The sequence below is a fragment of the Phyllopteryx taeniolatus genome, chromosome 15, assembly GCF_024500385.1.
Source record: "Phyllopteryx taeniolatus isolate TA_2022b chromosome 15, UOR_Ptae_1.2, whole genome shotgun sequence".
Classification (NCBI taxonomy): domain Eukaryota; kingdom Metazoa; phylum Chordata; class Actinopteri; order Syngnathiformes; family Syngnathidae; genus Phyllopteryx; species Phyllopteryx taeniolatus.
In genome coordinates, this window is record NC_084516.1 from 23567730 (window position 1) to 23589943 (window position 22214).

Genomic DNA, 22214 nt, shown 5'->3' on the forward strand with positions numbered 1-22214 from the left:
AACATTGAATAATTTAACTATTTTTGAAAGTTTATTTCGGCTATAATTTTAAACAATATGTCCTGGCTGTCGTATCAAGACCGTCTAATTCTACCTAAGTCAATTACAAGTGCCTTAGACAATATGGGAGAGAGCAGCCTTAAAGGAGCGTGGTTCGAGCTTTATCTGACATCTATTAAGGTTACTCTGTTAAAGTAAAGCCTAACTTGAGCGGGGCAGGCGCTTCACAATTGGCTGTGAGAACCTCGGCGAATCTCTCTCAACACTGGCTTAAACAAGCTCCCATCGCCGGTTACGGTTCACTGTGTAATGCACAGGAACAACGGGGAGCTTTAACCCTTTAAACGGAGAGCCGGTCAGGACTCCCTTAGTTCTAGGGAGCCGGGGAGCATGGGGTAAGCAAGGTCTGACTCACAATGAAAAATTATGTACTGACGTCACAGAGCTCAGCACACACTGCATCCCGGACTTTGAGTCGCTGTTTTTGAACTGTAGGACATTAGACTCGCCGTGAGAGTCCGCATCTTTTATCCTTGCTGGTGTTTACATTCCTCCTCAAGCTAACACGTACGCCCCACCGCTAACGCTCGCCGAACAACTACACAAAATTGAAAAAAAGCACCCAGACTCACCCCTCAGTATTCTTGAGAACTTTACCATAGCTAAACTCAACCACAAACTCCCTAAATACAAGCAGCACATAGACTGTCCTACCAGGGAAAATAACATTGTAGACCACTGCTATACTACGCTAAATAACGCATCGTGCAGTTGTGGGGCTCGTCTGATCACTGCTGAATTCACTTAATACCAAAATACAGGAAAAAAACTAAATGCACGACGCCAACGGTGAAAACAGTAAAGAAGTGGAACAACGAAGCAAAGATCACATTTTTTTATTTGAATTTTGATCACAGTGGGTATATGTACAGTATAAATGCCTGCTTGGTAGATACTCACCTTATGCTTTAGCCGGCTCTTTACTTCCTTGATACCCATTTTTGCATGGTCCTTAGCCTGTCAATAGAAGCATACAAGAGCCTAAGAACTCCATACCTACAATAGGTTGAACTTCTTTTTTTTTTTCACTTGGTATGTACTCACAAATTTATAAACAGTCTTCATAGCTGGGTTTGTCTTGGTCTTCACTGTGTTTAAGATAGCCCCGCTCCCTTTCTGTCAGGAGACATGAGGATACATTTTTTACATAATGTCATTCGCAAGATATTTGTACTGGTGGTGACGGAAAGAGGGTCACAAATTTCTTAGGGATGTGAAGTAGGATTCACAACAAAGGATAACTTTATTCAATTAGTGAACAAACAGCCATAAACCAAAAGGAACACGCCAGACAATTCAGGGATAAAGTTGTGGAGAAGCGGTCAGGGTCATTCATGAACTTTTGATTGCAACAGACACTTGTTCTCTAGCTTTACTCATACTCCATAGACAGAGCTGTGTATCGTCAGTATAACTACTGTAGGATATCTCAGGCTTGCTGATAAGATTGCCCAGAGGGAGCAGGGAGAGCAGTGATTCTTAACCCATGTTCGATTGAACCCCATTTGTTCAGTGAGTCAAGTTAAGCGGAGGTCAAGACACTGCATTGGTGTGTCAGTTTCGTTCACCCTGCTTGCATGATTTGTGACATCACGCTCCGTTTGGCGATTATCCGCTGCATACCGTTTGTTACAAATACATAATTGTAATTAAATAATTTTCGAGGACGATAGACAAAAAAAAAAAATAATTGACGGAGTAAAGACCTTTCTGCCAGCAGCTTGTGTCGTGAGCAGCGCTGCGTGTTACCACAACAATGAAAATGTCGAGTCCAGAAAAAACTCCTGTGTCCAACTGTCCATTGTATTTATCAAACAATAACCCGCCCCACTCTGCCTCTGATTGGCTACCCCCAAGACAGGACTCATACTTTTAGTATATTCCTCCTCTGATTTGCTGTGTGTGGATGCTCTTAATCAACACAAACGCGCATATGCAGGGTGGGTTTTAAACCATGCATCTAAGAACGGAGATTGAAATCACTTTTGTGTCTCAGACGCAGGACACACATCAAACAAGATCCCTGATATTTAAAAATCATTAAATATTTCACTCTCAGTGGGTGTAGTGCATCTCTATGAGTTTACATTTTTGAATTGAACTACCCAACTGAATCAAGCTTTTGACACTATTCTAATTCATTAATATGTACCTGTGTATGTATAATTTTGATGATTAAATCTTACAGCAAACGAAAACCCAAAACCCACCATCTGTAGAAGCTAGATTATTACGTAACCAACAATCAAGAAACAATAAAAATGATTTGTAATGTAAAAGGTAGGAATTTGCCCTCTTGGGAAGTATTTTCCCCATTTGTTTAATAAACCTTTCTAATGTATGAGTACTCAAATAAAGGGACTTTTCTAGAATATTAAAATTTATTGAGATGTACCTGTAAATAAAATAAGATGACATGAATTAAAACGAAAAAAAAAAAGAAAAGTGTATAAGCGCGTTTGACAAGCACACGTAAGCACGTGACAAGCGCATGTAAGCTCATTTGACATGCGTGTTTGACAGGCACGTGAGCACATTTCACATGTGAGAGCATTTGACAAGCGTGTGTGAGCACGTGTGTGAAAACCTTTGAGTAGTGTTTGTGACAGCAAGACATTCAGTGGTGCGTATGAGAGCGTTTCACCAGTGTTTATGAAAGCATTTGACAAGTGTTTATGAGTGAAAACATTTCAGTTTTAGGTATGAGCCTTTCAGTAGTGTGTATTGAGAGAGTTTGAATAGTCAGTGTGAGAGCTAATCCTGAATTTTGTCCCGAATGGCCCCTTAGGTCTCCCTTCTCACCCAGTGCATTCACGGACATGTCCCCCAATATCTCCAGGAACACTCGTCACCCCCCGCCCCATAGGTGATCAGGCCTTGTCTTCTACAGCTCCGAGGCTGAGCCTGACCATCCAAGGGCCGCATAGACTACGTTTTTAAGCGGCAGATGGATGGATAGATACTTTATTCCTGTGAGGGAAATGATTTGAAATTAGTTTCCGAAACCAAATTTGTGAACTATTACAAAATGTGAAGAAATTATATGAAATTAGTCTCCAAAACCAAATTTGTGAACTACTGCAAAAATAAAATACCTTATCGGAACCTTTTTCTGCATCACGTGACATGACAATTGCTTTTATATTTTTGCTCTGCGACTCGCCGATAAAATTTAACCATTGTCTAACATTAGTGTGGGGGTGGCACTGTAATAGTGCGTGCCTAATGCCTGATGTTGTCGACAGGCTTATTTTTCTTCCCAAAAGTACAGTACAGTATGTAGGATGCAATTCTTTTTACATTTCAGGGACAGAGTTTATGTTGTAAGGAAGCAGCACCTTTTATGTTACGTCTAATGACAGTTTTGTTGTTACATTTTAATCCCAAAGAGAGCATGTGTTCATATTAATATTAAACTGTTAAAAATTCAACACACTTCTTTAAAACAAAATGCTCTTATGCAGTTTTAACTTAACACTTTACAGAACCATACTGTCATAAATGTTGCCCCCTCAGCATCCACTGCAGCCTGGTTATGCTGGAAGGGGCATCCCTCTATCTTTGGCCCCCTCAAGCTTTCTTTCTTTGTTTTCATAGTATCTGATATATTTTCCTTCTAGTTTCATAAACATTTTTATTAAAATAATTCTGATGTGTAATCATGTTTATGCAATCTTTCTGACCTTTTGTCTAACCTTGTGGAAATGCATGTTTGGTTCCAATATACTGTACCTAAGTAAATCAGCAAGGATGTTTAGGTTGACAGAGGATAGAGGCAATATACACCAATAGAGGGATATCATCACATTCCCCAATATATTCTATTATCTTATTAGAGGGTGTGATAACTGCAGCACCTCAAGGAATTTGTAGGGGGGCTTGCAGACTGTATTCCAGAAAACTCCGTGTTCTCTCAGTTGTACTTAAAAAATAAATAAATAAAATAAAAAAACAAGTGTCAAAAAAAAGTAACGGAACAGGCAAAACCCACAATTAGAGTTAATTATTGAATGTAGTAGCTTGAAATGAGGACAGTTTTTTTTTTTTTTTTTTTTTTTTTTTTAAAGACAAAGCGTACAGCAGACATCTAACAAGACAACTCAGGTACATTCACATTTTGAATTGTCTTTGTATGATGACGTTTCCAACCAACTCCCTCAAGATTTTTGGACATGTTTGAACCAACAATCGGCATATTTTGATGAAATTGTGCAACATTTTGGGGAGATTTAAGGTACTTTAAGGTACCACAGACTTTGTAAAATTCTGCCTGGGATAGTGATGTGTTTTCTTTCTGATTTTACTTACCTTCACAGTTATTAGCCATTGGTGGTAAGATTTATCACTTCCTGTGGAGATAATTGATAAAAGTTCTTTAAATTTTTCAATGGACATGTTAAAAAGATTCTGAGATGATTTAGGAAATGTGTATAAATATCCAGTGCTCAACATCAATGAGTCCAGTAAGAAAGGGATTACAAAACCTTGAACTTCCCTTTCAGAATCCAGATTTTCTATGGCTTTACCAGAATACTTCCACAAATGTGGGCCATCGATTGTAAATGAGATTTGTCAATGTTCACAAGCAAGCTGTACTTTGTCTAACAAAAGCATCAAACATTGCAATGTTGGAAAAATGAGCAAACTTTTTGCTTTTAACCACACGTCAGTCTAATCGTCATCAAAATGAATAAAACAGTCCACTGAGATATCGATAAAAGATTTCTGAGGCTGTATTCATTTAGGTAGAATACATAGGGGCTGTTGTAATATAAAACTCCAATCTCACGGATTGAATATTGTACAAATTTACATTCTGAACAAAAACCAGCCTACACATTCTTGTCATGTGGAAAATAAACTTTTAATTCAGATTTATAATTATATAATTAATCATTAATAACAATTAAGGTTTTGTGTATCAGCAGATACTAAACTGGAATAGCACACAATTGCGCTCAGGTATTTATCAAGGCCAAACAGAAAAAGTAAAAAATGTTTTAAATGTACTGTTGGTTAGCTTAGCAGTCGATACCTCATGAATTGTGGATGAATCCATTTGTTATGATTAAAGGAATGGTTGTGTGAAAAACATCGGTGGAGACACAACAAGCTTTTTGCTTTGAACTATTGATGCATTCAATAACACCACTATTCCTACTACTACTAATAATAACAGTAATGCTAACTGGGAGAACATCTTGCAAGTCGGTGGGAAATAGGTGGAGAGTTACTAATCAAGAACAGAAAAAGAGCAATTGGGTTTACCAAAAATTCTCTATATTACACTCTTTGTGGTAATCTTTTTTTCCACAATAACTGCACAAAACTTGGTTGCCAGATGAGAAAGAATGTAGATTATTTTATCTGGGAAACCTACTGAATATGCCACAGTTTTGAGCAGTCTTATCATGCTGTCATGAATATTAATATTTAAGATGTAAAATGTGGCTTCATGGTAACCAACTGTCAGAGTGACTGTAAATTATAGAAATCTATAGGACGAGAGTGTGAGTGCACAAAACCTCTGTCTTCTGGCTGTTACATAAACAGTTCAATATTTCATGTTGTTGTTTGTTGAATCGATCTATTTTACAAATGATTTGCTCTTTTTTCCTAATAATTAAATCTTCAGAATGGAGTGTACATTCTTTTCCACATGATATTGTTATGATGGTCTCACAAACACAATGATACGTCAAGACTGGCTCACCTGCATAATCGCCTTTGTTGATCTCCTCCTCAAAGATGTCACTGAAACCTTCTCCTGAGTTTAATAACTCCAAACGGCCATCAATGAACTGCAGTTCCAAAAATAAGTTGTTTTACCTTGGTATTTTTACTGTGACACTGTTCTCATACATAATATAATGGCAAGGTTCATCCCCCCCCCAAAAAAAACACAGTTGACAATGTATAAAGCTCCCTACAAAGTGTCACTGCAAGTAAAAACAGACAATAATTTAGTTCATGGTCATGTAATTGTTATCGTGCTGACGTGTGTGTGCATATGTTTATATATACAATTCTAATTCCAATGAAGTTGGGATGTTGTGTTAAACATAAATAAAAACAGAATACAATGATTTGCAAATCATTCAACCTATATTAAATTAAATACATTACATATACAAGATATTTAATGTTCAAACTGATACATTTTATTGTTTTTAGCAAATAATCATTAACTTAGAATTTAATGGTTGCAACACATTCCAAAAAAGCTGGGACAGGTGGCAAAAAAGACTGAGAAAGTTGAGGAATGCTCATCAAACACCTGTTTGGAACATCCCACAGGTGAACAGGCTAATTGGGAACAGGTGGGTGCCATGATTGGGTATAAAAGGAGCATTCACAAGCAAAGATGGGGCGAGGGTCACCTATTTGTGAACAATTGCGTGAGAAAATAGTCCAACAGTTTAAGGACAATGTTGCTCAAAGTACAATTGCAAGGAATTTAGGGATTTCATCATCTACAGTCCATATCATCATCATAAGGTTCAGAGAATCTGGAGAAATCACTGCATGTAAGTGGCAAGGCCGAAAACCAACATTGAATGCCCCTGACCTTCGATCCCTCAGGCGTCACTGCACCAAAAACCACATGGGCTCAGGAACACTTCAGAAAACCAATGTCAGTAAATACATTTGGCGCTACATCCGTAAGTGCAAGTTGAAACTCTACTATGCAAAGCAAAAGCCATTTATCAACAACGCCGCCGGCTTCTCTGGGCCCGAGCTCATCTAAGATGGACTGATGCAAAGTGGAAAAATGTTCTGTGGTCCGACGAGTCCACATTTCAAATTGTTTTTGGACACGATGTCCTCCGGGCCAAAGAGGAAAAGAACCATCCGGACAGTTATGGACGCAAAGTTTAAAAGCCAGCATCTGTGACGGTATGGGGCTGTGTTAGTGCCAATGGCATGGGTAACTTACACATCTGTGAAGGCACCATTAATGCTGAAAGGTACATACAGGTTTTGGACAGACATATGCTGCCATCCAAGCAACGTCGTTTTCATGCTTATTTCAGCAAGACAATGCCAAACCACATTCTCCACGTGTTACAACAGCGTGGCTTCGTAGTAAAAGAGTGCGGGTACTAGACTGGTCTGCCAGAAATCAAATTTCTTTTGGGCCAATTATACATTGTTCATGCACTCACTGTCGTAGCCTCGCCACTTTGCACTACTCCATATCTGTTGTTGACCAATACTGGGCACTCATGTGCTTGAGAAGTATCTGCCTCAATTGCACAACTGACATTGTTCCAGATTTATCGCACTACTAGTAACTTTAACCTGCTTTCATTTGTTGAAGTCTCTGCACTATTTGGACAATGGTCACTGCACCAGACTATTGTTCTAATAGTAATTTAAAACTTCTCCAAATTGCTAGAGGACTCGGCATCATTTTGCACAATTGTCCAAAAAAAAGTATCAGCATTACCACATTACTGGTAACCTTTTATTGTTCAGTGGTTGTGTTTTTATGTCTCAAAAGCATTCTCTGTCAATTGACTGTCTGTTGTCATACGAGAGCAGCTCAAACTACCGGAGACAAATTCCTTGTGTGTTATTATTTCTATTATGATTACTATCTATTATAAATTATTTCTATTGGCTAAATGCAGTGTCGGTTTCTGATAAGGGCGATATGGGCAGCACTCTGTGGGGGTCGGCACACGCCACGCCACCCCCACCTGCCCCGCATACACTAGAAAGACGTTTTAAGTTTTACTAAGTGTTCTGGTGAAGGACTTCTACATTCTTCGGATAGAATACAACTACACAAACAAAATTCATAAGGATGCAGATGTTTACCTGTTTGAAAAGTTGAAGCTGGATGGCATTCTGAAGGAAATCTCTCATGGCACTCAATCGATGATTGACAAAGATTTCTTCATTAAATGTTATTGGTTCACCCTAACAATGCAGAAGAACACAACTGTTGAAAAAGTAAAAACACTAGGGACAGTATATGGCTCTAGACTAGGTGCTCAGCTACTGATGGATGTATGGTTACAGACGGAGTTATAAATCAGTTTTAATGACATTTCTACTCCTGTACCTTCTCATCATATAACATGCATTAAAGGGAACTTGACAGAGAATCAAGAGTAGCAAAAATACAAAGAGCCTTGACCAAACTATCACTAATTTAAGAGAGTTAAGTATAGACTGCCTTAAATACAAGGGAGATGTAAAAAATTTACAGTCACACAGGAAACAGAATCAAGGGCAAAAGTAATAACATATTAATTACCATAATAGATGCATTCAGTATTTCATAGTTTTTCTTCCTCAGGGCATTGAATCGATCGCAACAGGACTGTTCTGGTTGTCTTAGATGTTTCACCTATTATCCGATCAGTTCATGCACACTTACACTTAGTACTCACACTTCTCAAGGATTTCAAAATGTATGAAAGGCTGAAAAGAAATCCAACCAGCGGGTCAAGAGAAAAACCACGGAGCACCTACAAACGTTACACAAGTCAGGAACCAACAACCGTGCACTTAATTACCAGCTATATCAACAGGAGACCATTCCTGCCATTTATGGTCCACCAAGGATACACAAATAAGGGGCAACTCTCAGACCCATTGCCAGCAGCATCAACTCTGTGACTTATAACATTGCTAAGTACTGTATGTGGCTAACATCTTTGCACCCTTGGTTGGTTGGCAATACTACACACCACGCCCAAAACTCAATGGACATTGTTGATAAGGTCACAGACCTGGATACAAATTAAACTGGTTTCATTCAATGTAACCTCCTTGTTCACGTGCATTCCAACACAGCATGCAGTAGAAACTGTGAGGCAATGGTTACTGCTTGATCACAGACTCCAAGACAGATCCACACTTAACCCCGAACAGATAAGCCACTTGCTGGAACTTTGTCTTAACACCACATATTTTCTATTCATGGGAACATTTTAAAGACAAAAACATGATTGTGCTATGGGCTCCCCGGTATCCCCCATTGTAGCAAAGCTGTACATGGAGGACATGGAAAGGAGGGCTCTGAAGTCACTGGTACAGATATGTGGATGACACGTGGGTTAAAATCAAAAGCCAGGAAGTGTACGCTTTCATTGAGCATAATAACTCAGTGGACAATAACATCAAGCTAAATATTTCGAAGACAATATGTTGCCTTTTTTGGACTGTGACGTCCGCATTGCAGACGACAGGGGCCTCCATGTTGGGGTTTACAGAAAACCCACACACACGAACCAATACTTACTTTTTGACTCTTACCACCCACTAGAACACAAACTGTGTGTTATCTGTACCCTACAACACAGAGCTGATAACATTCCAACCAGTTCACAGGCCAAAAAGAAAGAGCATAGATAGGGAGGCCCTCAAAACCTGTGGTTACCGCAGCTGGTCATTTGCAGATATTCATTTGTACTGACAAGGGGCTGGATTGCGGTCTGATTATTGATAGATTTTAGGTGTTGTCTTGGCTTTCCATGCGTTTTTGCACCTCCCTTTCTTAATTTTTTTTTTCAACTTAATTCCTGAGGTTATTTGTTCTACTTTCTTTGTATGTATGGATTACTTGGGTTGTTCCCAACATCTGGTGAAATGTTCATGCCTATAACACATTTGGAAGTATATTTAGTGAGAAAAATGGTGATGTGTTAAATACTTATTTCAGCTGCTGTATATGTGCCCTATGATTGGCTGGCGACCAGTTCAGCATGTACCCCGCCTCTCGCTGAGAGTCAGCTGAGATAGGCGCCAGCACACCTTCGACCCTAGTGAGGATAAGCGGTTAAGAGAATGGATGAATGGATGGAGCTGCTAGACTAGCCTGGTTTGTATAGAGCCTTCCGATTATCAGTTTAGAAGCCTAAACCGAAGAGGCTCTATATAAACAATCAATCAGAATAGACAGGCTGAATCCGAATGGAATTCGGTTTCACAGGGGTTCAATATTCCTTTTGTAAAACCAATCAGAAGTAAATTCATTCCATCATTCAGAATACAGCTGGAAAAAGCTCGATCTGCACATTCCTCGTCTCGACGTAAATGTGCGGTGACATCGTTTACACACGGCGCAAATATGGCTGCTCCAGATAGAGCTCGTATGCGACGGATATCTTGTTTTTAACTACTCAAGTTGTTTTTAATCAAGCATTTTTTAAATAAACACAAAAATAATCCCAACTACTGTAATAAGTAGACGACGGACCTCCATCTTGATAAAAGACACGAAGTGCGCATGTCACACAGCTGTTCCGATTAAATGTAGTACACATCATGTATACTCCCTATCGGAATAGATCACGTCACATGTAAACAGCTGACCAGAGATCTTCTATCGGAATGATTTCAATCGGAATGACAAAACAGTCTCCATGTAAACCCGGCTACTGTGTGGTCTGCTGAAGACAAGCCCTTCACCTGTCAATCAAATATACGTTGGCATTCAAATCAAATTGTATTGATTGAGTGTAAATCGATTACTGATACCGGGAGAGTGAGACGCAATGAATGCCAGGAAGCTACGTTAGCATAGCAAGTTAAACAGAGCTAATACCCAATACCTGCCGCCACCCAGACATCTAATTAACAACATAAAAACTATGGGGTTAAATGACACGATAGACATTTTAATATAATACCATGAATCACATCATAATATAATCACATAGCACTACTCCTTCCCGTGCGTGAGTGCCACGCCTGAGTCCGGCTGGCAAGCCGCTTCGCCGCTGCAGTGGGGCGAGAGGCAGTTTCATTTCTGTTATCAATCCGTGCACTTGTCGTCGAGTTACGAGAAATAAACGGCTCAAAACAAGTATCGGATATTGTAGCGATGGAAATTGGGGAATAAATCAGTAAAGACTTCATTTTATATCGCATTTGGCGATGCAATACCGGACATTTCGGACCCAGCAGATGGTTTGAAAGAGTGAGAGAGGCCACCTATGTGAAGATCGAAAGACCATCGCTTAACAGAGGAGGTGGCTTAAGACAACACCTACATACATGCCATCCTTTCATCCATTCCAAACAAACTCAATAATTCTGCCTCCAACAAATTACACACACACAAAAAAACAAAGCTCCACTACCATTTTGCAACTGAATGGAATATAAATGAGGGAGTTTCCATCTAATGACCATTGTTGATGCACAGTGGCCTCTGGTACCTTAACGACTGTCCTTTTTTGCATTCCAAAAGAATGATACCATCCGTGGTTTGGGGCATACATCTAACCTGGAGCATAAATAGTTTAGTTTTTGCACACCAACTCAGGTTAGTGCTGTCCTAATTAAGTCTTGTAGCATGAACTGATGAAGCCTGCTGAGATGAGATTTAAAATGTCTTCTAAGATAACCAGAACAGTCCAGTTGCGAACAATTCAATACCCTGGGAATGAAATGACCTGGATAAATGACAATATTCACAGGAATGTTCATAGTTTTTCACACGACATAATGGTATATCCCAACAAACTGATAGTAAACCCTCTAAGGAGCTGCACACAATAGTCCTAGTTGGTCAGGATGAAGGGCTTAGCGCTGGAAAAGTGGATGTGGGTGGATTTTTAAGGTCTGAGGCAACCCAAATAAACTCACCAGTGTGTTGGACACTTTCACCATATCGCAGATGTTTTCAAAGTGTGGGATAGTAAACTACTCAGAGAACATAAAACATCTGTCCTCCCTATGGTTGTTGTTGCACCCATGGCCATATTTTTCCATTGAGGACACCAAGGCCGCCGAAATTTGTTGTAGCAGTGGTTTCAACCTTTTTTTTCTTCTTTAAATCCAGTAGTCTGCATTAAATCATTTAGAAATTTTTGTTTCCAACATTTATTAAGGTACAATTACAACTATTATGATTACAACTGTAGCGTATATGGGGGTTGAATAAAATGTAATTAATTTGGAAAAAGATACGACGGAAGATAAACGCCTGCGTTCACTTCCGGTTAGTCCGATTTACGCTTTGACGTGTAAATCAAACTAATTTGTCTCATAAAGGGACACCACGTCACTTTTTTAGATGTATAAAACTTCAGGACAAAGTGACGCCAAACCTTTCATCAGTCTCGTAATTTGCAGGCTACATGAATTAGATAAGAGTTCTTGATAACCAGAGGTCTTTTGTCGAACCCAAACACACACAAATGATACAGGTAGTGAATTTTTATAGAAAATTTAATGTGATCTAACATACGAATCTACAAGGGAACAATGCAGGAAAGAAAACACAACGGACAGACAAATATTGGTTAAGGAGACTAACTTGTGATATGAAGGTGGAAGGAGCGTGTAGTAACAATGCAGAGAGCTGGGGGTTCATATTCTCGTTAATTTAAACCCAAATATGCACTAATCTGTACTTTTAGTAGACTGCAAATTGGATTTACGTGCGTGGAACATAGTTTAGGCAGGCGGGTCGATCTCCCGAATGTTTGGATGGTCCGGTCCGCACGGGGGGAACAGGTGGAAATGGCGGGAAAGGAGGAAGGCAGAAAAAAGAAGAGCAGGAAAACAAAAACTTCCAGGGTAGGCCATATGTCGCTGTTCGCAAGACGTTCGGAGCGGATGTGTGCTGCTTCCTTACCCACGGAGTTTGGCCAGGCACCCGCAAGGGTAGCTCGGGGCTGGCAGGATGCCCTGAGGCGGGGAAGGGTCCGATATGTCCTCGTCACCTCGTGGTGCGAGGTGGGGCGTCCTGGCTGAGCCAGTCTTCGGCAACTTGGTTGAACGAGAGCCCCCGAACAAAGGGGGTGGTTCCCCCTCCTTTTCCCCCCGCCTCCGGGACCGAAAGGGAAAATGGATCGCCTCTGAATGTTACTTTTCCATTTTAGGATTATTTTGTGGTTTAAAACCAGTGGGATAACGAGATCATTTTCCAGCCTTGCATTGTCACGCGCACATTCTATTTAATCCCTGGAACGAATATATCAATTGTATGTGGTTGTTGAGAACACTGTAATATTTGCAATGTGGCATTTGTGTTGTGTGGGGTGAAACATTTCCATCCATCCATCCACTTTCTACCGCTTATTCGGGTCGGGTCGCAGGGGCAGTAGCTTTAGCAGAGACGCCCAGACTTTCCTCTCCTCAGCCACTTCATCCAGCTCCAGGCGTTCCCAGGCCAGCCGAAGGACGTAGTCTCTCCAGCGTGTCCTGGGTCGTCCCCGGGGTCTCCTCCCGGTGGGACATGCCCGGAACACCTCACCAGGGAGGCGTCCGGGAGGCATCCGAATCAGATGCCCCAGCCACCTCATCTGGCTCCTTTCGATGCGGAGGAGCAGCGACTCTACTCTGAGATCCTCCCGGATGACCGAGCTTCTCACCTTATCTCAAAGGGAGAGCCCCGACACCCTGTGGAGGAAACTCATTTCGGCCGCATGTATCCGGGATCTTGTTCTTTCGGTTATGACCCACACCCACAGGTGAGGAAAGGAACGTAGATCGACCGGTAAATTGAGAGCTTCGCCTTTCGGCTTAGCTCCTTCTTTACCACAACGAACCGATACAAAGTCCGCATCACTGCAGACGCTGCACCGATCAGCCTGTTGATCTCCGGTTCCATTCTTCCCTCACTCGTGAACAAGACCCCAAGATACTTGAACTCCTCCACTTGGGGCAGGATCTCATCCCCGGCCTGGAGAGGGCACGTCACCCTTTTCTGACTGAGGACCATGGTGTCAGATTTGGAGGTGCTGATTCTCATCCCAGCCGCTTCACACTCGGCTGCGAACTGCTCCAGTGAGAGTTGGAGGTCACGGCTTGATGAAGCCAACAGAACCACATCATCTGCAGAAAGCAGAGATGGAATACTGAGGCCACCAAAACGGACCCCCTCTACGCCTCGGCTGCGCCTTGAAATTCTGTCCATAAAAGTTATGAACAGAATCGGTGACCTAGGGCAGCCTTGGCGGAGTCCAACCCTCACCGGGAACGAGTCCGACTTACTGCCAGGTATGCAGCCCAAACACTGACTCTGGTCTTACAGGGACCGAACAGCCCGTATCAGGGGGTTCGGTACCCCATACTCCCGAAGCACCCTCCACAGGACTCCCTGAGGGACACGGTTGAACGCCTTCTCCAAGTCCACAAAACACATGTAGACTGGTTGGGCGAACTCCCATGCACCCTCAAGGACCCTGCCGAGGGTGTGAAGCTGGTCCACTGTTCCACGGCCAGGACGAAAACCACAATGCTCCTCCTGAATCTTAGATTCGACTTCCCGACGGACCCTCCTCTTCAGCACCCCTGAATAGACCTTACCAGGGAGGCTGAGGAGTGTGATCCCCCTGTAGTTGGAACACACCCTCCGGTCTCCCTTCTTAAAAAAGTCTGCCAATCAAGAGGCACTGTCTGCAATGTCCACGCGATGTTGCAGAGGCGTGTCAACCAGGACAGCCCTACAACATCCAGAGCCTTTTGGAACTCCGGGCGAATCTCATCCACCCCCGGGGCTTTGCACCGAGGAGCTTTTTAACTACCTCGGTGACCTCAAACCGAGAGATAGGAGAGCCCGCCTCAGAGAACCCACACTCTGCTTCCTCATGGGAAGGTATGTTGGTGGAATTGAGGAGGTCTTCGAAGTATTCTCCCCACCGACTCACAACGTCCCGAGTCGAGAACAGCAGCGCCCCATCCCCACTATACACAGTGTTGGTGGTGCACTGCTTTCCTCTCCTGAGACGGCGGATGTTGGACCAGAATATCCTCGAAGCCGTCCGGCAGTTTTTTTCCATGGCCTCACCGAACTCCTCCCATACCCGAGTTTTTGCTTCAGCGACCACCGAAGCTGCATTCCGCTTGGCCAGCCGGTACCCATCAGCTGTCTCAGGAGTCCCACAGGCCAAAAAGGCCAAATAAGACTCCTCCTTCAGCTTGACGGCATCCCTCACCGTTGGTGTCCACCAACGGGTTCAGGGATTGCCGCCACGACAGGCACCGACCACCTTACGGCCACAGCTCCGGTCGGCCGCCTCAGCAATGGAGGCGCGGAACACGGTCCACTCGGACTCGATGTCCCCCCTCCTCCCCCGGAACATGACCAAAGTTCTGTTGGAGGTGGGAGTTGAAACTCCTTCTAACAGGGGATTCCGCCAGACGTTCCCAGCAAACCCTCACAATACGTTTGGGCCTGCCACGTCGGACCGGCATCTTCTCCCACCATCTGAGCCAACTCACCACCAGGTGGTGATCAGTTGACAGCTCCACCCCTCTCTTCACCCGAGTGTCCAAGACAACACGACCACAATGTCGATCATCAAACTGCGACCTAGGGTGTCCTGGTGCCAAGTGCACGTGTGGACACCCTTATGCTTGAACATGGTGTTCGTTATGGACAATCCGTGATGAGCACTGAAGTCCAATAACAGAACACCGCTCGGGTTCTGATCGGGGGGGGGGGGCCGTTCCTCCCAATCATGCCCTTCCAGGTCTCACTGTCATTGCCCACGTGAGCATTGAAGTTCCCCAGCAGAACGAAGGAGTCCTCAGCGGACCCCAAAAAGGGTGGGTACTCTGTTTGGTGCATTGGCACAAACAACAGTCAGGACCCGTCCCACCACCCGAAGGCGGAGGGAGTCTACACTCTTGTACACCGGGGTGAACCCCAACGTACAGGCGCCGAGCCGGGGGGCAATAAGTATGCCCACACCTGCTCGCCGCCTCTCACCGTGGGCAACTCCAGAGTGGAAAAGAGTCCAACCCCTCTCGAGAGGACTGGTACCAGAGCCCAAGCTGTGTGTGGAGGGGAGTCCGACTATACCTAGTCGGAACTTCTCGACCTCACACACGAGCTCTGGCTCCTTCCCTGCCAGAGAGGTGACATTCCACGTCCCTACAGCCAGCTTCTTTAGCCGGGGACCGCCCAGCTCACACTGCACCCGACCCCTATGGCCCCTCCCACAGGTGATGAGCCCATGGGAAGGGGGACCCACGTTACCCTTTCGGGCTGTGCCCGGCCGGGCCCCATGGGTGCAGGCCCGGCCACCAGGCGCTCGCCTTCGAGCCCCACCACCAGGCCTGGCTCCAGTGGGGAGCCCCGGTGACACGCGTCCGGGCAAGGGAAAACCAAGTCCATCATTTGTCGTCATCATAAGGGGTCTTTGAGCCATGCTTTGTCTGGTCCCTCACCTAGGACCTGTTTGTCATGGGTGACCCTGCCAGGGCCATAAAGGCCCAGACAACTTAGCTCCTAGGATCATTGGGACACACAAACCCCTCCACCACGATAAGGTGACAGCTCAAGGAGGGGGTGAAACATTTCATCTGGTTCATTTGACAAACAGATTTGATATCAGACAATCAAATTTGCAAAAATACAATCAGTAGTGGCGCTATTGCGCTGGTACCACTGGTGGCATTCATGCAAAGTTCTTAAAATATTATATAGTTTCTGTGAAGAGGTATATGTACCAACAAAGTCATTTCGCACATTCAGCAACAACAAGTCGTGGTTCACTGCCAAACTTAAGCAGCTTCGCCAAGCCAAGGAGGACGCATATCAGAGCGGGGACAGGGCCCTGTATGATCATGCTATAAACCAGCTGACACCATCATTCCAGTCCCCAAGAAACCTACAATCTCGGGTCTAAATGACGACAGGCCTGTCGCCTTGACATCTGTGGTCATGAAGTCCTTTGAACGTCTCGTGCTGGACCACCTCAAGAGTGTCACAGGTCCCCTGCTGGACCCCCTGCAGTTTGCCTACCGAGCGAACGGGTCTGCGGCTGATGCAGTCAACATGGGACTGTACTTCATCCTAGAACACCTCGACAATGCAGGGACCTACACGAGAATCCTGTTCGTGGACTTCAGCTCAGCATTCAACACCATCAGCCCTGAACTCCTTTCATCCAAGCTTCTCCAGCTCAGCGTCTCGCCTGCCATCTGCCAGTGGATTTACAGCTTTCTGACGAGCAGGACACAGCAGCATCCTGTGGCGAAGGATGCCTCCTGAAGTCCATGATCATTTCTACAGTCTTGAGCGCGTTCAGCTCCATGTTGTGTCGGCCGCACCACAGCTCCAGCCGCTCCACTTCCTGTCGATATGCAGACTCGTCACCGTCCTTGATGAGGCCGATGACAGTGGTGTCATCTGCAAACTTCAGGAGTTTGACAGCCGGGAGCGCTGAGGTGCAGTCGTTTGTGGAGAGTGAGAAGAGCAGCGGCGAATGGGCACAACCTTGGGGCGCCCCAGTGCTGATGCTGCGTATGGATGAGGTGGCCTCCCCCAGCCTCACCTGCTGTGTCCTGCCCGTCAGGAAGCTGTAAATCCCCTGGCAGATGGCAGGTGAGACGCTGAGCTGGAGAAGCTTGGAAGAAAGGAGTTCAGGGATGATGGTGTTGAACGCTGAGCTGAAGTCCACGAACAGGATCCTCGCGTAGGTCCCTGCACTGTCGAGGTGTTCTTCGATGAAGTGCAGTCCCATGTTGACTTCATTATCCGCAGACCTGTTCGCTCGGTAGGCAAACTGCAGGGGGGTCCAGCAGGGGACCTGTGACGCTCTTGAGGTGGTCCAGCCTGTAGTCATTTAGACCCGAGATTGTAGGTTTCTTGGGGACTGGAATGATGGTGGAGCGTTTGAAACAGGATGGTACTTCGCACAGTTCCAGAGATCTATTGAAGATCTGTGTGAAGAATGGAGCGAGCTGGTCCGCGCAGACTTTGAGGCAGGATGGGGACACATGGTCTGGGCCTGCCGCTTTGTTCAACTTTTGTTGTTTGAAGATGCGTCTCACATCCTGTTCGCAAATGGTTAACGCAGAAGTCGGTGGAGTGATAGTGGTCGGTGGTGCGGCTGGGTGCGTGTGGGGTTTGAAAGTGTAATTTTCAAATTTGCAGTAGAAGGTGTTCAAGTCGTTGGCTAGTGTGCTATTGTTCTCAGCTTGGGGGGATCGTCACTTGTAATTTGTCAGCGATTGGAATGCATGCCAGACTGATTTAGAGTCGTTAGCGCTAAACTGTTTTTCCAACTTTGCTGCATAGTTCCTCTTTGCACTCACTGCTTAAAACTATTTCTTCAGCTTCCCCTAGCAGACTCCCTTGGCCTCTGCCTGGCAGTCACTGTCCTCCTGTTTCTCAGTCACAGCGGACCCAGGACTGCGGGGAACGTTATGAGGAGGTGGCGGGTACAGATATGAATAGGTGGGTACGACACGCAGCCCACGGTGACGCTAAGATAGAGGTCAAAGTTGTAAGCGCATTCCATGTGTGGACAGCAAGAAAATTATAAGAACAAGGATGCCAGCACATTTTGCTGCATACGGTTGCATGCAATGCTGTACAATCACAATAAGGGAATTGGGAATAACCTCCGTCTGGTATAAATACATATTTTTTTTTACTTGTAAAAAAATAAAATTATAATAATCTGTATTGATAGCGGCGGCACGGTGACCGACTGGTTAGAGCGTCTGCCTAACAGTTCTGAGGAGTGGGGTTCAATCCCCGGCCCCGCCTGTGTGGAGTTTGCATGTTCTCCCCTTGCCTGCGTTGGTTTTCTCCGGGCACTCCGGTTTCCTCCCACATCCCAAAAACATGCATGACAGGTTGATTGACAACTCTAAATTGCCCGTAGGTGTGAATGTGAGTGCGAATGGTTGTTTGTTTGTATGTATCCTGCGATTGGTTGGCAACCAGTTCAGGGTGTACCCCACCTACTGCCCGATGATAGCTGGGATAGGCTCCAGCACGCCCGCGACCCTAGTGGGGAGAAGCGGCTCAGAAAATGGATGGATGGATGTATTGATAGCACACACTTTGTCATTGAAAAAAAAGTAAATCTCGTGAAAGGTGGTTGAGAATTGAGCAAATGATGATTTAATTTGAATGTCCATGCAATGCCTGTGATGGGAACGTCGACCTCCCCAGCAGGGCTCCACGTAGGCACGACACTGGCATATCTACTCTTCATATCTATGATGGCGGGTGTCTCACGAACATGTCAGAGATTTTACTACAGGTAACTGGAAACTTGCCTGTTCTGCTTCCTCGAGACTCGTTGCACTGTGCACTGCTCTTGGTCATAGTGCTTGTCAAGCCTCCATTTACAGTATTATCATGTTGCATTGTTTTTGGACAATAATAAACTGCAGGGGACCAAAACTGCGCTCAGAAAAAGTGCAGCGGACATGTCCCCCCTGTCTCCCACATAAATCACACCTATGCCAGTGGGAACCTCTCACTGAGAAGTAAAAAAAAAATGACTCCAGCCGTTCCATTTCATTTTTTGCGAGATTGCCTTTTGTTCCAAATTTTCTATTCCTTTCTCGGTCATTTTCTGAACTTTCTCCCTTGCTCCTACAAAAGCAATAATAAATAAAAATGTAATGAATATTAACTAATGAAATTGAGACGGCAAGGAAGTACGTGAGCTGGATCTGTTCTTACAACAATTTATTTTAAACAAAAAAAACAAAAAAAAACTCATCAAACAGGCCTGGACAATAATGATGGTACAGTACCTCTAGAAAAGACTGGAAATAATTTGACCATAGCTACATGTTCAAACAAGTTGTTCTCTAATTAGCATCACAGGTGTCTTCAAACTTTTAATTACCGTATTTTCACGACCATAAGGCGCACTTAAAGGTCTTAAATTTTCTCCAAAATGGACGGCGCCTTATAATGCGACGCGCCTTATGTGTGCACCGAGTCCCAAAATCTATAAATGTTGTTGTGAGCGCTCCGCTTGACTGACTGGGAGCATTTCCTGCCGACACGCTGCTTATACAGAGGAAAAGCGGACGTGGCTGAGGACAGCATTTGGCCGTTAAAGGGGGAAGGGTGCGCGTGAAGGACGACGCTAAAGGCACGCCCCCAGTAGGTATATAGCGCCGGTATGTGCATCGGTTTGGCTAAGGATCCCCGAAAATGACTGTGGTCAAACTAGCCTCCACTCGCAAAGTAGCAATCAAGCCAGTCGCCCCTAATTGTGTTCATACTAGGCATTAAGGTAATAAATTGCCAACTCGCGGTGAAAGCCACCTTCAAAATAAAAGCTTCCCAATAATACGGACGTCAATGCTCTTCGGTTAAGTAATGCAACGAGCAAGGTTAATTTGAATCTTGAGATGCATTAAAAAATGTAGTTTATGTGATATCTTATGAAAACTAAATGGTAACTGGACTGCACTTATATAGCGCTTTATATACACCATCACAGTCCCCAAAGCGCTTTACAAAGCCTCACATTCACACACACATTCATAAACCAATGGGCGACTGCTGCCATGCAAGGCACTGCCAGGCCCACTGGGAGCAAATTTGGGTTCAGTCTCTTGCCCAAGGACACTTCGACATGCGGACGGACAGTCGTAGCAGGGATTTGAACCTCTTCTACCTACTGAGCCAAAGCCACCCTAAAATAATCCCCTTGGTATCGCAAGACAAGTGCAGATCTGTGTGACAGACCACCAAGGACTCCACTAAAAGAGGTTTGATGAAGATATTGTATGATATTGTATTTAAAAATAAAAGTCTCCGAAAACTGCATATTTTGCTGTCATTACCCCTGACTGAAAACAATCTGTTAAAAAAAATCTATGAGATATCGCAACACCGGTCCAGTGTTGTATCCCCCAGAACTGGACTGGTGTTGCGATATCGCATAGATTTCTTTTAATGAATTTTTAAAATCCGTGATAGTGACAATGAAATATACCAATTTCAGGGACTTTTATTTTGAAATGCCACATCAGATTTGGGTGGGAACTCTTTTGTTGGAGACCTGGGGTCGTGTAGTGTCCCCCAGAACTGGACCGCTGTTGCGATATCTCATCAATTTTTTTAACAGATTTTTTCAGTTAGGGGTAAAGACAGCAAAATATGCAGTTTTCAGAGACTTTTATTTTGAAATACAATATCAGATCTTAATCAAAGCTCTTTTAGTGGAGTCCTTGGTGGTCTGTCACACAGATCTGGACTTGTCTTGTGATACCAATGGGATTATGTTGGAGTAGCTTTGGCTCAGTAGGTAGAACAGGTTTGAATCCCTGCTACGACTGTCCGCATGTCGAAGTGTCCTTGGGCAAGACAATGAACCCTAATTTCCTCCCAGTGGGCCTGGCAGCGCCTCGCATGGCAGCAGTTGCCCATTGGTTTATGAATGTGTGTGTGTGTGTGTGTGTGAATGTGAGGCTTTGTAAAGCGCTGTGGGCACTGTGATGATGTAGATAAAGTGCTATATAAGTGCAGTCCATTGACCATTTTTTTCCCTAAGATATCAAATAAACTACATTTTTTAATGTATCTCAAGATTCAAATTAGCTTTGCTGGTTGCATTCCTTAACCAAAGAGCACTGACGTCCGTATTATTGGGAAGCTTTTATTTTGAAGGTGGCTTTCGCCGCGAGTTGGCGACTTATTACCGTAATGCCTAGTATGAACAAAATTAGGGGCGGCTGGCTTGACTGCTACTTTACGAGTGGAGGCTGGCTTGACCGCAGTCGAAAACTGCACCTACGAAGAGAAAAAAAAAAACTGCACCTTTTAATACGGTGCACCTTATGGTCAGGAAAATACGGTAGTCAGTCGATGTATTTAAAGTGTGACAAGTAATCGCTGTGCTGTTTGGTGACTTGTTGTGTACCACTAAACATGGACCAGAGGAAGAGAAGGAGTGCGTTGTCTAAGGAGATTAGGAAAAAAATTCTAGACAAGCACAATAAAGGAGAAGGGTATAAAACCATCCCCAAGCAGCTTGATGTTCCTCTGACTACAGCTGCACAGATTCAGAAATTGAACATGCACAGGACTGTAAGCCAACCTCCCTGGATTTGCCCGCAGGAGGAAAATCGATCACAAATTGAAGAGACGGATAATATGAACGGGAAGAAAAGAGTACAGAAAAACCTCCAAAGAAATTAAGGGTGAACTCCAAGGTCAAGGTACATCAGTGTCAGATCGGACCATCCGTCGTCGTTTGAGCCAAAGTTGACTTCATGGGAGGTGATCAAGGAGCACACTACTGTTTGAATATATAATATAATATATATTTCTTCTGGAAGAATGTCTTTTGGACAGACGATAAAAAACTGGAACTTTTTGGCAAGACATCAGCTCTATGTTCACAGATGCAAAAATTGAAGCATACCAAGAAAACTTACTGTAAAAAAGAAGGAGGCTCTGATACGTTCTTGGG

General features: G+C 44.1%; 1 protein-coding gene across 13 annotated transcripts in view; it reads right to left on the reverse strand.

Moving 5' to 3' along the window:
* The window catches only part of dennd1a (DENN/MADD domain containing 1A), a 173962-nt gene that overhangs the window by 53459 nt on the left and 98289 nt on the right, over positions 1-22214 (reverse strand). For 10 of the 13 annotated variants that reach the window (XR_009784583.1, XR_009784584.1, XM_061747892.1 and 7 more), the window contains 5 exons: positions 7885-7986; positions 5774-5861; positions 4369-4409; positions 1105-1176; positions 961-1017 (listed from right to left, as the gene is read on the reverse strand). Coding sequence is in view for 10 of the 13 variants with exons in the window: in XM_061747892.1 (XP_061603876.1) it covers positions 961-1017; positions 1105-1176; positions 4369-4409; positions 5774-5861; positions 7885-7986 (360 nt within the window). In the remaining 3 variants the exon portion in view is untranslated. The remainder of the gene's footprint in view (positions 1-960; positions 1018-1104; positions 1177-4368; positions 4410-5773; positions 5862-7884; positions 7987-22214) is intronic. The other 3 variants (XR_009784585.1, XM_061747897.1, XM_061747898.1) reach the window with 3 other exon arrangements.